General features: G+C 35.7%; 7 protein-coding genes across 7 annotated transcripts; 4 read left to right on the plus strand and 3 right to left on the minus strand.

Moving 5' to 3' along the window:
- Positions 1 to 30: 30 nt before the first annotated feature.
- On the plus strand, positions 31 to 728 carry DFA_06176 (uncharacterized protein; the record flags this gene model as incomplete). Its single annotated transcript, XM_004361832.1, has 4 exons — positions 31 to 167; positions 240 to 334; positions 432 to 520; positions 603 to 728. The coding sequence occupies 4 exons, from the start codon at positions 31 to 33 to the stop codon at positions 726 to 728; spliced, it is 447 nt and encodes a 148-aa protein (XP_004361889.1).
- A 1,239-nt stretch (positions 729 to 1,967) lies between these two features.
- On the plus strand, positions 1,968 to 3,107 carry cdk5 (protein serine/threonine kinase; the record flags this gene model as incomplete). Its single annotated transcript, XM_004361833.1, has 4 exons — positions 1,968 to 2,161; positions 2,236 to 2,449; positions 2,536 to 2,835; positions 2,934 to 3,107. The coding sequence occupies 4 exons, from the start codon at positions 1,968 to 1,970 to the stop codon at positions 3,105 to 3,107; spliced, it is 882 nt and encodes a 293-aa protein (XP_004361890.1).
- Positions 3,108 to 3,521: 414 nt separating this feature from the next.
- Positions 3,522 to 8,304, minus strand: DFA_06178 (uncharacterized protein; the record flags this gene model as incomplete). The annotated part of the gene is made up of 7 exons (XM_004361834.1): positions 3,522 to 3,938; positions 4,025 to 4,105; positions 4,182 to 4,929; positions 5,001 to 5,279; positions 5,338 to 5,579; positions 5,641 to 5,739; positions 5,815 to 8,304. The coding sequence occupies 7 exons, from the start codon at positions 8,302 to 8,304 to the stop codon at positions 3,522 to 3,524; spliced, it is 4,356 nt and encodes a 1,451-aa protein (XP_004361891.1).
- A 1,120-nt stretch (positions 8,305 to 9,424) lies between these two features.
- DFA_06179 (uncharacterized protein) lies at positions 9,425 to 10,696 on the plus strand (the record flags this gene model as incomplete). Its single annotated transcript, XM_004361835.1, has 2 exons — positions 9,425 to 9,516; positions 9,604 to 10,696. The coding sequence occupies 2 exons, from the start codon at positions 9,425 to 9,427 to the stop codon at positions 10,694 to 10,696; spliced, it is 1,185 nt and encodes a 394-aa protein (XP_004361892.1).
- A 68-nt stretch (positions 10,697 to 10,764) lies between these two features.
- On the minus strand, positions 10,765 to 11,358 carry DFA_06180 (uncharacterized protein; the record flags this gene model as incomplete). Its single annotated transcript, XM_004361836.1, has 1 exon — positions 10,765 to 11,358. The coding sequence occupies one exon, from the start codon at positions 11,356 to 11,358 to the stop codon at positions 10,765 to 10,767; it is 594 nt and encodes a 197-aa protein (XP_004361893.1).
- A 214-nt stretch (positions 11,359 to 11,572) lies between these two features.
- DFA_06181 (uncharacterized protein) lies at positions 11,573 to 14,134 on the minus strand (the record flags this gene model as incomplete). The annotated part of the gene is made up of 3 exons (XM_004361837.1): positions 11,573 to 12,835; positions 13,334 to 13,760; positions 14,025 to 14,134. 3 exons carry the CDS (start codon positions 14,132 to 14,134, stop codon positions 11,573 to 11,575), a joined length of 1,800 nt encoding a protein of 599 aa, XP_004361894.1.
- Positions 14,135 to 14,804: 670 nt separating this feature from the next.
- Positions 14,805 to 16,595, plus strand: DFA_06182 (uncharacterized protein; the record flags this gene model as incomplete). The annotated part of the gene is made up of 2 exons (XM_004361838.1): positions 14,805 to 15,563; positions 15,693 to 16,595. The coding sequence occupies 2 exons, from the start codon at positions 14,805 to 14,807 to the stop codon at positions 16,593 to 16,595; spliced, it is 1,662 nt and encodes a 553-aa protein (XP_004361895.1).
- Positions 16,596 to 16,618: the final 23 nt, after the last annotated feature.

The raw sequence follows: 16,618 nt of genomic DNA on the forward strand, positions 1-16,618 counted from the left end.
ATAAACACAGAGAGATAATAATCAACCACGATGACTAATTGTAGTAGGAGTAATGCAGCAATAGCACCAAAACTATTGAAACAAGTACAAGTTAAACTCAAAGATATAGCTCAACTCTATCCAACCACAACAAACTGTTTGATCATTGACAAAAATGGAGAGATTATGTAAGATGACCCGACTGATCAATATGATTGATTTATAAGAAGAGTATTTCTAACATTTATGATTATATATAGAGTTGAAACAGTAGCAGCAACAACCAATGTAACTCAAAAAGAAAAGGATTTATCAAATACTATACATCAATTGAAAACATATGCTTTGACATTTGGTATGTATCAATCACATGTCAGATAGATTGATTGTCAAGATAGATATAATACATTACTAACAAGTTGGTGATGTGATTGATCAATATATAAATATAGGTGCAACATTGCAATACCAAGACGAAGTTCAACATATTCATATTAGAGGAGAAAATAATATGTTTTCTTTCTTTTTAGTTAGAGATTCTGTAAGATATGAGAGATAGAGAGAAAGAAGACTCAACCCTATTTAAATATTCATTCTCTCTCTTTTGTTTGTTATATATCTAGATACTAGCATTTTTCACACAAATGGACTTTGAAACTGGTAAATCATTTAATTTCCAACAGGCAGATGACAAGGTAAAGGGAATATGTGGAGAACTCTTACACCTTTTAAATAATACAAAGATTTAATCAAATATAATAATAATAACGAAATAATTAATAATAATAATAATGGGATCTCTGATTGGAGATGATTTGATTTTGGTTGTATCTAGGTCCCTGTTTCCAACCACACTACAATTTAGCAATCTGATTGGTGAGTGTATTTGTTGATGGGCACTTTAAAAATATGTATATATCCAAACAAGACCTGGGTCCAATTCAATATAGTAGTATTATCCAATCTACCCATTCCAAACCAACAATAAATTTTGTAACATATGCATCGAATAGATAGATCAATAGCGGATTCACTTGTTTCAAGTTGTTTAGCCAATTATATACATACATCCATCTATCGATCAAGAACCAAATCAACTCTCTTTCTAAAGAGTTGATGTCCCCAGCAGATCACAATCACGCATCCACCCATCTACCACCCCCCTTTTTAATTGGATTACCAACAAGGAAGCTTCCTTTTTAAAAAATTATTAAAAAATATGCTGGTAAAACATCTTTGATGTTCATGAACAAGTTTCATCTTGTATCCCATTTAATTTATCAAAAGAGAGAGAATAGAATAGAATAGAATAGAGATAGAGTAGGATAGATCAATTAATAATTTATAGTAGTAGGGGTTGTTTGTTCAAACTAAAACAAGCGAAAAAATCGATATGATATTTACAAATGGTGCAATTATGTCGGGTCGGAAGGGTGGCCTTTCACCAAACTTTTACATCGATGCAAACATTCATTCAAATGAATGGTGAGGTCTGATTTTCGGTCATCATCATCATTGGATCCTTCTTTCTTTGTTTCATTTCATTCAATTTTTATATCATTTATCTTATCTTATTTATTTATTTATTTATTTTACCATTAAAGTAAGATGAAGATCAACTTTGAAAGATAGAGATAGAGATAGATAGAAGAGAGTGAAAGAAGAGAAGGAAGAGAGGAGAGAGAGAAAAACAAATACGTGAAGAAGAACGATCGATTCGAAAAAAAAAATAATAATTGATTATTGTGATTAAAACACACACCAACCACCAATAATAATAATAATAGAATTATTATTTATTCGCACTAGTTAAAAAATTATCTTTTTAGTTTTTTTTTTTTTTTTTTTTAATTAAATTGCATAGTTGTAGTAGTTTTTATCATAATCTATTAACACTACTCTATTTCATTATAATACATTTTAGCAATCAATCAATCAATTCATATAAATTATAAATATTATATTATATAGTAGCGCAACAACAAATAATGGAGAAATACTCAAAAATAGAAAAGTTGGGAGAAGGTACATATGGTATTGTGTACAAAGCAAAGAATAGAGATACTGGTGATATTGTAGCTTTAAAGAGAATAAGACTCGATTCAGAAGATGAAGGTGTACCATGTACTGCAATCAGAGAGATTTCACTACTCAAGGAATTAAAACATCATAATATTGTTAGGTACATAACAAATCAATCATCACTTGCACCATCACAGAGTGTATTAATCAATATTGTTTCTTATTATTTTCTAGATTATATGATGTAATTCATACAGAAAGAAAGTTGACATTGGTATTTGAATATTTAGATCAAGATTTAAAAAAGTATTTGGATGAATGTAGCGGAGAGATTACCAAACAAAACATCAAGTCTTTTATGTATCAATTATTAAAGGGTGTAGCTTTTTGTCATGAACATCGAGTATTGCATAGAGATTTGAAACCACAAAACCTTTTAATCAATAGAGTATGTTAAAGTCATACGACCTGATCAGCACATGGAAAAACTCTTTAATAACCTTTTTTTTTTTATATTTATTTATTAAAATTTAGAAAGGAGAATTAAAATTGGCAGATTTTGGTTTGGCACGTGCCTTTGGTATTCCAGTTAGAACATATTCTCATGAAGTCGTTACATTGTGGTACAGAGCTCCAGATGTATTGATGGGTTCAAGAAAATATTCGACTCCAATCGATATTTGGTCAGCCGGTTGTATTTTTGCTGAAATGGCATCTGGTAGACCCCTCTTCCCAGGTTCCGGTACAAGTGACCAACTGTTTAGAATATTTAAGATTCTTGGTACTCCCAATGAAGAACTTTGGCCAAGTATTGTAGAGTTGCCAGAATATAAGGTTTGTTGAGATTGATTATAATCGCGAATCATATAATATTATTTTGCAAATGATCATTAACACTACTACTACTTCTTCTTCTTCTTTTCTCTCTATAGACTGATTTCCCAATACATCCACCACATCCATTAGGATCGATTATTCATCAATTGGACGAAAAAGGTTTGAATCTTTTACAAAGAATGTTACAATATGATCCAGCTCAAAGAATTACAGCCACTGCTGCTTTGAAACATCCTTATTTTGAAGGACTTGAAGTTCCAAATTCTTAATTTATCCAACCAACAGCATATAACTCCATCATTTTTTTATTATTATTAGCAACAACCAACAACAAAAACAACAGGAACAAACACCATATATATCTTTATATAACCAATAATATTTATCAACCTTTTTTTTTTCCATTAATCCTTTTCCTTTTTCCCTGCCATATATAATAATAATAATAATAATAATTGTCAACCATTAATGGTGGTGATATGGATATTCATTCATTCATTCATTTAATTTAATTTAATATAGTATTTTCAAAAAAAAAAAAAAACATCTCCTTTGTATAGAAATCAATAAAACAAAAAAAGATTACAAAAAAGATTAATGTCTATCTGTAAATGTAGAGTATATATTTATGTGTATGTGTTAATATTATTATTATATATGTTTTTTTGTTGTTTTTTTTTTCTTTAAAGTTGAATATTTGATCTTGCAAGTCTTTGTAGATTTTCTTCAATTTTTGATTTGATGGCTGGATTGACACGACTACCAAAGATTGGATTCTCTGTCAAATTCAACTTGTGAAGTGTGATGTTGGTGTTTAAACCCTTGAGGAACTCTAGTACCTCCTTGGCATGAATTTCAGCATTTCTAATGGTTATCACTTCCATTGAATTGTTATTGTTGATGACATCACACAACAACCGAATTCCCTTGTTTCCAATTGGATTGAAATCAAGATACAATTTCTTGATACTTGAATTCATTTGAAGACCTGGTAGAATGGCTGCAAATTCCTTATGTCCAATCTCACAATTTGTAATGAAAAACTCTTCCAAAGTAGTATTTGATGGTAAAGATTGTGATAATGCTTGACATGATGATTTCTTAAAAATAAATAAATAAAAAGAAAGTTAGAGAAATTAAATAAAATAATTATTTTAAATAATAATAATATATTTGATTTACTTACAGAAAATTTGTTTAATGATAAATCAAGCTGAGTAATAGTTTTGTTTGTCTCTAACATTTTACAAATTCTATAAATTGATTTCTAAAAATAAATAAATAAATAAATAAATTAATATATTTGGATAATGTGTTTGTTTTTTTGTTTTGTTTTGACATACAGAATTTAAATTACAAAATCTAAGAGATAATTTAGTAATAATACAAGATGCAGATAATTCCAATGAATTACATAATTCATTACATCCAAGTGTACTAATCTTATTACCACTGAGGGAAACATCAAGGATGGTATTGTTATTGGCAATGCCATTGATGACATGTTTTGATCCATCAGGGCCAAGATGATTGAGTGAAACGTCCAATACGCTCAAACGACAAGTGTTTCCAGTGAGAATCTTTAAAATCTCTGCACCAGAGTTACTGTTGAGCGATGTGCTTGCAATGGCAAGTTTTGTTAATTGATTATTGTTTGTTGAAATCCATTGGAGGAATCGGTTGATATATTTGTGTCCAATCGGATTGCCACTGAGATACAACTCGCTCAACACTTGGTTGTTTCTCAACCCCTCAAACATGACTTTGAATCCATTCTCGGTGATCTTATTCTTTGAGATGTTCAAAGATGTCAAGGTCCTATTCTTTTGCAATAGTTTTTGAATAATAATACATCCCTCGTCAAAAATGGCAGTCTCTTCCAAACCCAACGTTGAAATGGTCGATTGCTTGAGTGATTTGAGAATAGACTTTACACCAATATCGGCTAATCTATTCTTTCCAATATGCAATGTTTGAATATTCTTTTTCTTTTCCAAAATTGATACTACATTTCCTATTCCTTTACCTGCAAGCCCAATATTCTTTAAATTAATATGAACTATATTTGGTGATGTTTCAAGTATTATTTTTCTAAAAAGTAAAAAGAAAATAAATAATAAATAAAAAGAAATAATATTTCTTTTCTTTTTTTTTTGACTTACAAAGGTTCAGCCAAATCACCACCCATTAAAGGATTATTTGATAAATCAATACTTGTAATGGCAAGATTTTCAACAATGGTCTCACCTTCTTCAATTGGAGTATTAAAGGCATCTCTCAATGCATCACCAATAAATGATATATCGTTTGCTCTAATACTAGAACTTGATAAATCAATGGTTGAATATAATAATTTTTGTCTAAATGATCCTTCCTTGTCCAACAATTCATCAATTTGATCAACAAATTTTAATATATGTTTTGTACGATAATTTTGACATCTACGAAAAAAAGGAATGAGTAAACTGCACACTTAAATTATTCTATCATATTTCATACAATGTTAAATAAATAGATTTAAATAATTCTAATCTACTTCTAAGTGGATCTGATTTTTGTCTTGGTCTTGGTGGTTGGAAAAGAGCAAATTGACTAGAGATTGAAAAATCAACTTGGGGAGGTGGACATAGACCCTTTAAACTTTCTTCATGTTGTACAAAATATTTATATCCAGTTAATAAATCAACTATATTATTTGATTGATCATTTGATGTTGTATCAAATATCATTAATTCTGATGACTAAAATAAATAAAAGAAATTAATATATAACCAACTATATGTGGTTTTTTTTTATAATTACATTTGGAGTAACATAAATAAATGGAATTTGAATTTGAACACCTCTTGATGTAACAGTCCAACTTGATAAACCTTTAAATGGGAAGAAATCAAATCCTCTCTGTTGGAAAAATAAATGGAAAATAAATTATTATTATTAGAATAAATTAATATATATATATATCTATTTACATACTCTATCTTTTCTTGAAATTAATAGACCATCTTCTGCAACACAAAGAGTACGTTGATGTCTGACTGATGAACTGTCGACACGAACATAATCATGAACTTTAAAGGCAGTGACACCAAAGGTTGGAATCTTGTTGGAGAGATCGAGGTATCGAAGTTTGGCTTCAATGACGGAATTACATTTGATTTGAGAGTGGAGACGATAGAGACGACGTTGGATGTACTCGTCAGAGTTATCGAAAAAGTGTTCTTGAGGAATGAATCCTTCGAGTGTAGCATGGTCAATGAATCCAGCTACATGTTGGTCTTTGTCATGTGCACCAAAGGTGATGTAAAATTGGAGTGCTGCCAATCTAAGTGACATGGCTTCAGAACATGGATAGATACCTTGGACTACTGCTTGTTGGATTTGGAGGTAGTATAGATGTACGGCCTTGGAATCAGTCAGTTTCTTGGGTTGTTTAAAGAACCGAATCTTAAAGACAAGTTTGGACAGGTTATGGATACCAGCATCCTTGATAAGTTTGGATGGGTCTAACCAACGGTCACAGCCGTCTGGAGTAGGTTCCGACAATGAAAAGAACTCGGTTTGTACAAGACCGAGTTTCTGTGCAAATGACTGGATCACATCTTGCACGAAAAAGTCTTCAGTGACACATAGAACTTTGTGGGAATGGTCGACCAAGGAGATATGCACCAACACCTTTTCCATATTTTGGTTGGGTTTTTTGAGTGGACTGACTGGTGTACGTTGGAACATAAACTCTCCCTCTACTCTCTGCATATTGAGTGATTGTGAACGTCTACTACCAATATCCCACTTGTCAGCAATCGAGTCACCTCTTGGACGTGTCTGTACTCGTCCCAAAGGTCCCTTTATAGTAGTTGCTCCTCCACTAAGTTTTCTTGGTGATGCTGGGTTACTCGATGTCTGTGACTGTGTTTGTTGGTCTTTATCATCCTCTGGTAAAGGTAGATTCAACTTGATCTCTTGTGCTTGTTCACGCAACTTTCTAGCAGACTCTGATAATGAAGCTGTGATGGGGACGAGTGACTCACCAGTTTTGGGGTCAATTTCAAGTGATGCTAATTGTGACAACACCTCTCCTTTAAGACGGTCCAATCGGATAGACTTTTGTCTTGCATCTTCACTTATCATTAATCGGTTGGTAGTAGTAGTTTGTTCCTCTTCTTCCTCGCCAGCATATTGATCGAGTTTATCTACAATCGATATTGAAACGGTCAAGTCTGGATGAATGGCTGAATTAACCGATTCCCTTCTCTCCATCTCTTGAAACTCTTGTTGTAACTGGTACTCTTCTTCATTCAACTCCATCATCTTGAGTCGTAACGATCCGGCCCTTTGATTTGGCAATCTCGACGATATGAGCGGTGACCCCAAATTCGATGACAACCTAATACCTGATTTACGTAACTGTCTGTCCATATCTAATACCATCAAAGCTGGTGTCATTGGTGGCGGTGATGTATTATTACCATTACCATGATGGTCACCATCATCATTACTATTATTATCACTTGCATTATTAGTTGTATTTGTTGTATTTGTTGTAGTCGTTGTAGTTGTAGTTGTAGTGGTTGGAGTTACAGATCCTGACCCATCTTGTTGTTGTTGTTGTTGAGGTACTCCATTGATTTCTTCACTATTATTATTACTAATCTCACTACTATTTCCAAGACTGTTACTACTTGTATTTGCACCCAAATCCAATTGTTGTTTTAATTCCTCCAATTGTTGTTGCAATTGTTGTTTTTTGTGTATTTGGTTACGATGGTTATTGGCACTGTTGATAAGTTTCATCAACACTTCGTGGGATGGTGTACTACCACGTGACGACGCTACCAAGATCTCCTCACTTTCAGACGATGAGCTACAACTGTCATCGTCGTCGTCGTCATCGTCATATTCGTCTTCTTCATCTTCCTCGGTCAATAGTTGTAATCGAGGGATTGGATTTCCACGACCATACTTGTTTGACTTTGACAAGGGAGAGTTCTCAGAGATCTGCCTCAACTGCTCCAAAGATATTTCTTTTTGCATCATGTATCTGCCCATCAGTGGAGTGGTTGGTGTCATTGGATTAGAATCTGATCCTCCATGACTACTACTACCACCATACTCTGATACACTACGACTTGATATTTGGTCACTACTACCTGACAATGCTTTTAATACTGGTGATTCCGATGATGATGATGAATGATTATTATTATTATTGTTGTTTTGTAAATTTGATAAATCTAATTTTGTTACAACCCCTCCTCCAACTGCATTATTATTATTATTATTATCTGATTGTTGTGTTGTTGTTGTTATTGTTGAATCTATGTTGGTTTGATCAGGAGATGAATGTTGTTGAACAAAGGGGGGAATGGTGTTTGCACCGTGCATAGTGCTCTTTGTCAAGATTGGTGACTCTAGCTCTGTCAACAATTGTTGAAGGTCATCAAAGTTGATTCTAGGGTCTGTCATCTTATCTCTATCTATCTAGATTCTATGTTACAATATATATATATATATTATTTAAAAATGTTTGTTTCTCTCCTCTCTATAACTCTATTTTAAAACATTGTGACCCGTAGGATGATAGGTGTAGCGGATGGTGGGTGAATGAATGTGAGTGAACCGTTCGGTAGATATGTGAGTGAAGCGCGCTGATATATAGCCGACGATCAAAGAGAGAATAAAAATAATCAGTGTTGTGGGTGGTGTTGGTGGCGGTAGGGTTGATCAAAGAGTGTAGCAGCGGGATTATTAAAACTAAAAAAAGATTCTTTCTAAAAAACTCTACAAGTTTTGATGATGATGATGATGATGATGTGGTTCTCCTTTTTCTCTGGGTTTTGTGGGTTGATAGCCTAGCAATGAATAAAAAGAACAAATAAAAAAGAAGAAATTAAAATTTTGAGGATGTTCCTTTTGCTTTGCATGGTTGGTCTCTGATTGGTCGGATGATGACCATTGATTGAATGACAAACAGCTGAAAAAAAAATGATGAAACCAAGATCTTGTGGTCGGGATGAGGGGCAAAGCCTCAATGAGGTGGGTTCCACATATGAGATACTTTTCGAATTTCGGTTCGAGGAATGAAAACCTGTCCACTCGGATCACAATCGACAATTTGATGTGGTTTCACAGATTCCGCAAACAAACACATTGCGATTCTTTCAATCTCTTTCTCGAAATTTAAAAATCAAGTTCATTGCAATAGTATAGTAGATAGAGGAAAAGATAAATAATGAGTAAACAACAATGCAACAAACTAAATGATTGTTGCCCCACCTACAATCAAATCATTAATTTTATTCTTTTTTTAAAACAACAATATACAATGAAGATTTAAATCTTATCGTTTGCAGACTACTGAATCAGACAATGGACATGGCCCCTATAAAATCACAGTGGCTTTATTTGAAATTCGAAATATCTGCACGAAGTGGGTTGGTTGGATGGTGAGTGGTGTTCGACGACACCTTGTCGTGACATCACTATATTCAAATCAAGATATTTACTTACATAAAATGAAACGCACTACAACTACATCAAACTATAGGTTGATGGTTCATTCATTATCTTTACAAAAAAAAAAAAAATGAAATTTGTATTTGTATTATTATTAGTATTGGTATCTGTTTCACAGTTTGTGTCGTCACAGAGTACATGTCAACCCACTGGAGCAATATGGTATGTATCTATAGTTACACTCTTTGCACCACACATCTAATCTAATCTAATCTATAACCCATCTCATCAACTCTATTATTTATATAGTGACAAAAACAATATGTGTCAAACTACTGATATTTGTTTGAATGGTTTTTGTACTAAACGTGTGACTGATACAGCTTGTCAGAATGTTATAGTGCCAACCGGTAACTATAATGACAGCACATGTGCATTCCCAAAATCGTGTGTTGGTGGAACATGCCAATACGCAAACTACTTGGCTGTTGGAGAGACATGTACATCAGAGTCGGAATGCGCTATCAATTTATCGTGTATTAACAGTAAGTGTGGTTTGCCAACCGGAGCCAAATGTCAGTACCAACAAGACTGTCCATTCGACCAGTACTGCTCCAATGGCCAATGTCTTAATCGTACGGCCGATGGAGGTAGTTGCTCGGTGATTGATTGCTACCCATACTCGACTTGCACCAGTGGCAAGTGTGTGCCATACTACAGTGTTGCACCAGGCAGTCCTCTGCCATGTGCCCCCTACACCTCGGACAATATATGCGATTTTGCCAACAACGGTGCCAAATGTTTTAATTCTCAATGTCAAACTGTCACCTCGCAACTTGCCCAGTGTTCAGATTCTGTCAGATGTCCAACCAATTGGGGATGTGTCAATGGCACATGCATCTTTTCGACCGAGCCTGTCCAAGTTGGAGCCTGTCAAACTGCCAAAAAGGCATTTTTCAAATGTATGACTGCATTCAAGTGTGTGCAGGGTGTCGATGTGAGTTATCTCTATCCTCTGACACCGGCACCTGGTTCATGCATCTATGACAATTGCGGTAAGGAGTACTGTGCACTCTCGGCACTCGAGTGTGTCTCAAGATACAACATTGAGACTGTAGAGTGTAATGGATTCCAAAATAGAGTAGACTATTGCACCAACAATCCTCCACCTCCTCCACCAACCACTCCCATTCCAAGTACTACTACCACCTCCACCACTTCCAATACAGGTGGATCAACTACATCTGATACTACATCCACTGGTGGCTCTACATCTACTGCTACTGGTGGTGCCACTACTGCAGACACGACCACAACATCACAACCATCTGAATCTTCATCGATTCATTTCACTTTACCATTATGTTTGGTCATGTTGGTAGCATCTCTTTTATTATTCTAGTCTAGTTAATAAACAAACCTTTGACCTTTTTTTAATTGTACACTTATTATTATATATTGTTCTAATTATTAATTGACAGCATCAAATGATGAATGAAAAGAGACAATACCAATAGGAATACAACCTCTACTATTATTACTATCATGATTAAATTGTAAGAGTTGAAAGTATTCTGGTGGAACGTTGGGTAATACTAATTTAGTAGAGTCTGCTTTAAAACCAAATCGTCCATAGTATTTTGGACTACCAAGTACTACACAACCATCGGCACCAATATCTTTGAGACTCCTCAAAAGACGGTCCACTAGTAATGTACCTATTCCTTTGTTTTGGTATGCTGGTAACACTGACAATGGAGCTAATCCATACCATTTTGTTGTTGTTGTTGTTATTGTTGTTGATTGATTTACATCTGTATCGTTATTATTGTTATTGTTATTGTTGTTGATAGTGATAGGAGATGCAGCAATATGACCAACAATCTTACCAGTATCTTCACATTTAGCAACCAAAGAGACTGTAAGCATGTTAGAGTTACGTAATGAACGCACTATAAATTGTTCAGTGTGACTTGTATGTTCAGCTGAAGCAAATGCTTCAATTGTAACATCCTCAATCGATTGAATATCAGATTGACTTTCTTCTTGTATCACTATCTTCATCAACCAACCAATATTGCCAAACACCAACAAATTTAAATTAACACTTTGAAAGAAACTTTTTCTCAAATAAAATCATCTTTCTTTTTATTTACAATTCTGTTTTCTACTCATTCTTCCTCACTTCTTTCTATGCATTGGATATATTTCATTTCATATGAGTTATCTTTATTTATTTATTTATTTATTAATAAATTATTTAACTGTTGTTGTTGATTTAAATCAATTCCAAATTATCATTAAATGATAATAGTTGATTGTAAAACTGTTTCTGTGCAAAGTAGTTGTTTTGATCTTGAATGGATTGTTGTTTGTGTATGACACAACAAAGACGAGCCAATGCCATGGCTTTTCGAGCAAATGGGATGTAACCAACTTGGAAACAGTGGTGAGCCAATTGATGATAGATGTCAATACAATCAAATATAAATGGTGCACGTGGACATGGCATACGAATAGTGATGGCTTGGTATGATATCTCGCCTGGAGTGAGTTTTCTTTTAAGATCTGATTGATCCATTGAGAGACCAAGAGTGGCGAGACTATCAAGGCAGGCCTGTAAAGCCTTTTCGGGGAATCGAGGGTATACTTTGTTGCAAGCGGTAGGAAGGAAACCAATGATTTGAAACATTTCATACGAGAGGATCGATGCACGGGTCTTGTTTTTGAATGTTGCTTTGAGCAATGTAACTATGTTTTCAGTCTCTGATACCAAATTTAGACGGTTGTTTTGAACGTTTTCAAAGAATTTGTTGGTGCCAAATTGATCTATGAGTTGGTCTCTTTGTTGAAAGCTTTGGGTGGTTTCTTGACGATCCAATTCACACAGTTGGCAAGGACACATGGTGATGTCGTAACGCTCCAATGCCTTCATTCTCTTTGGGTACGACAAGTATCGATCGACATAGTTGATAAAGATCTCTTGGTTGGCTTTGAGATTGGTGGTCGAAAAGATAAAGGCAGTGTCACCATAAAAGACGGTGGCGACATTTCCGACACAGCTGTGGTTGATAAGCGATGGAAGGAGAAGTATTCCACCAGAGCCCATATCACCAAATGAATTGTATTTGGTGATGCGCTGACAAAGATCATCTCCCCGATGAGTATATGGTTTGCACAAATCTGCTTCACTTATCTTGAAATCGTCCAAGGTTGTTGGTGGGAGTGGTTTATCAGTACCGGTGGGACCACTGTAGAGTTTAGATATTGCTTTTGAGATTGGACTATCAAAATGGTTGTTGAAAAGGTTTGCTTCACCCAAAATATCCTCGTCAAGGATATCATGTTTGTCATGATCTTCTTTAGTGGCTTTGGTCGTCAAAGAACGTTGTCTTGATACGATTAGCAACGTTCCAGGCTTGAGATCCTCGGTAACTGCGAGACCACGACCCATCTTTTCAGTTTGGATGATCTTGACAGGACCAATGTACTCGCTGCAGTCTGTTTCTTTTTGGTGTTTGTCAAAGTCCTCCATGATGGCCTTGTAGTTGAATTTGCCATGATCTCTTTCGCCGATTCTGACTTTGCATTTCTTGATAAATTCCTGGGCATTTTGTTGGCTTGGTTCGGTTGGTGACAACGACAAAAAGTGATTAAAGAAATCAATTGCCCGTTCATAGAGACAGAGGTAATAGTATGCCTTGCCAAGTCGAAAAGGGATCTTTTGTTGAGTGGGTAGTCTGGCCATGAGCACAAGTCCAAGAGGAATGCATTCGTGATAGTTTCCCAGCTCGAGCAACGCTGCCATTTTGTTGAGTGACAACACGGTGTTGTTTGGATCACCCACCAGACCAGAGTTGTAACAACCAAGCGCAAGCTCATAATTGCCTTTTCTGTAGTACTCGTTGCCTGCGAGACGCCATTTTTCAACACTCTTTGGTTGCTCTACAACGAGTATTTCCCTCCACGTTTGGTTAAAGAGATGGGGATGGTTGGGCGTAAGGATGGGAACAACATCTCTGGGATCGTCGACACATACTTGGAGGCTACCATCATCGGGGTTGAGCTTGGAAAGAGGTTCCATGATAGCGAGAATAATACCAAAGTGAAAGATAGAACTTGTTTCAAGTTGGATTGATAACCTTCCTGGCAACACATAGTTGTGCAAAGTGACGAGCAAGGCAGAGGTATCCACAGGTTCATAGGTGTCTGCATTTTGGTCCTCCACCAGTAGATGAATGGTATTGTCGGCGTTGTAAGCTTTGATGATGGTTCTGACAACCAATACTCGACCAGTGTGTTTGGTATCTACCAACAGGTCACGAATGTTGATTGGCTCCAATTCAAACGACTCTTGATTTGATTGTAACATTTCATCGGTCAAACGACTCTTCAATGATGGTTGAGCAAATACATTCAAAAGGCAATTCTTTGTTTCATCTTTAAACTTGTTTAATAATTGTAATCTATTAGAGATTAATGGGTTTTTCTTTCCCTCCTCTTCCTCCTCTTCTTTTAAACTTTTTGTTGTTTGATACATAAAAGATAGATATATAAATAAATAAATAAATATATATAATAATAGTTAACCACTAACTAACTAACTATTTTGTTGTTGGTGTATCATTGAGGAGGAGGAGGAGGAATTTGTTGATCATAATAATAATAATAATAAAAAATATTTTGTGAACTTTCAGTTCAACATATGTTTGTTCTTGTAGTTGTTGTACATCTGTCTGTCTGTATCAATGTTATTATTATTATTATTATTGTTGTTGTTATTGTTGATAGTGATAGGAGATGCAGCAATATGACCAACAATCTTACCAGCCAGTATCATCAACACATTTAGCAACCAAAGAGACTGTAAGCATGTTGTTAGTTCGAGTTACGTAATGAACGCACCCTATGAATTGAGTGGAGTGTGACTTGCTTGTATGTTCAAGGCTGATGCAAATGCTTCGATTGTAACATCTTCTTGTATCACTATGTTCATCAATCGATCGATCAATCAATCATGTTAGCAATATTGCACACCAAAAAAAAATATTATTATTTCTTTTTTTTGATGGTCATCGCGGTGCGACTTCAAAATATTCATTCGTTCCTTTCTTTCCTCTACTCTAATAATAAAGAATGAAAGTCAATCAACTAGTAAAGATTTAAAACAATGAATAAATATAAAGGTGCTACGAGATAAAAATAATCAAGTTTATTAGGTCAGATGTAGTCATGACGTTATGACCTACTTGGTTTGGGGAAGATCCCTAATTTAATAATATCTTGACCGAATAAAATGATATCTTCTTGCCAAACACCTTTTCCTATGATGGTTCTTGGACTCACATTTTCGAAAGATATTATTTTAAGTAACACATCGTCTTTCAATTCCACGAAGAATATGATAGTATTTAAACTAACAATATATATATATTATTTATTTATAGTTAATTTAAACTTGCTCACTATTCTCACACAGATATAACTATATAAATATATAAAAGAAGATGATGACAGCATTTAAATACTCTATTGCAATTGTAGTATTGGTTGTATTGTTATCTTGTAATGTGGAAGCACAAAGAACGATGCAATTTAGAACATCGATGAATTGTTATAGAGATGGTTGTGATTTCAACTCTCCTTCCAATTGGGTTGGAAGTGTTGCACCTAGTCTACCAACTGATACTGCTGTCATTGATTATAGAGGTACAAATCCTCTTTCTGGTGGTCAAGTCCAAAATATCTATTCAAAGGCATCACACTTGCAAATCGGATCGTTGACTGTACTCTCTGATGAGAACAGTCCAATCGTTTTGGTGGAACTAGGCAATGTCAATATTGCCGGTAACTTGACTATTGGCACCTTTGTGACAGTTCAGCCAGCCAAGAAATCAACCCTCACCGTTGCTGGCAACCTGACAATTCTCTACGGGGGCAGTATCTATACTGAATACCAAGTGACTCTCTCTGTACTTGGATACTCTATTTTTAACCAATCAACCGTCCAAATACAACCTTCATCGTACTTTACATCGAATGGTGCATACTTTTTGGGCGGTCAGTTCACCCTAGAGACACAGTCTACCATGGCACTCTACGGTAACACTGTTATCAACAACTCTCAAGTGACTACGTATGACTATAGTGTCGTGCAAGTCGATAACCTCCTCCTGACTAATCGCGGGTCTCTACAAGTCACTGGCAACTTTTTGGCCACTGGTAATGTCCAACTCAGCCTCTATTCCTCCATTCAACTCGATTTCAATGTGAGTATCCCTTCCCCAGGCTCGCTTGCGGTTGGTGCAAACTGCGAGTTTATTCAAGGCCTCTATCCCACATCGCAGGCTGACGGACCCACCCTTGTGACGATCGACACGATTGTCAGTCAGCCACAGAGCTCCATTTTCATCGGACGTGGTGCATCCGTCACACTTGGCGAGCTCGATATCCAAGGCTCACTCACACTATCCGACTATATCCCATACACTGATATTATCGGCCCGGGTAGTATCGCACAACTCATTCTCAACGCTCAAAAGAAGGGGATCCCATCACAGATCACAGCTTATATTGGTGATGTAGACATTGGAAACATCACTTCGACCGGCACACCAACAACCGCTGACCTCACCTTTGACGGTACCATCTCGTCTATTGGCAGCACACCCGTCTCGATCAACAACGCCATCATCACTGTCTCCAACAGTGCAAACCTCAATATCACAGGCTCTGTATCTCTCAGCGGACCATTATCACAAATTGTCATTCAAAATAGATGTTCATTTTCGTTGTATGGTGCTAATTTAACCTCACCAAACATCACAACTGGAGCAGACTCATCGGTCGAGTTGGTTGGTGCAAGTATCTATACTGGTGACCTGCACATTAATGGTGGCAGCAGTCTACTCGTCAGCAAGTCATCTATCATCGGTAACGTCTATGCCGACAGCACCAAGGTTGTGCTCGGACAAGGGGTTGAGATTTCAGGAGGTGTCTATCTCACAACACAATCCTCTATCAATCTCGCCGTTGCCTCATTATCCACCTCACCCACCTCTGCATCCATCTCTACACATGCACTAGAGTTGAATGACGGGTCACTCTCACTCTGGGTACAAGACCCAACACAACTCCAAGTTGGATCAACCTACTATCTTGTATCAAGCGTTGGCAACATCCTTATCAACCCAACTCAATGTGCCATCAGTTTCACTCTACCAAACAATCTTTCCTATTCATTCCAAGTCACTCTCCAAAATGACATTAATTATTTAGTTTTTAATGTTGAATCAAACTAAACTAAATTGTAAATACTAGTATC

The sequence above is a fragment of the Cavenderia fasciculata genome (assembly GCF_000203815.1).
Source record: "Cavenderia fasciculata unplaced genomic scaffold Scf_Dfasci-G-p-12c09.r1-3, whole genome shotgun sequence".
Lineage (NCBI taxonomy): Eukaryota > Evosea > Eumycetozoa > Acytosteliales > Cavenderiaceae > Cavenderia > Cavenderia fasciculata.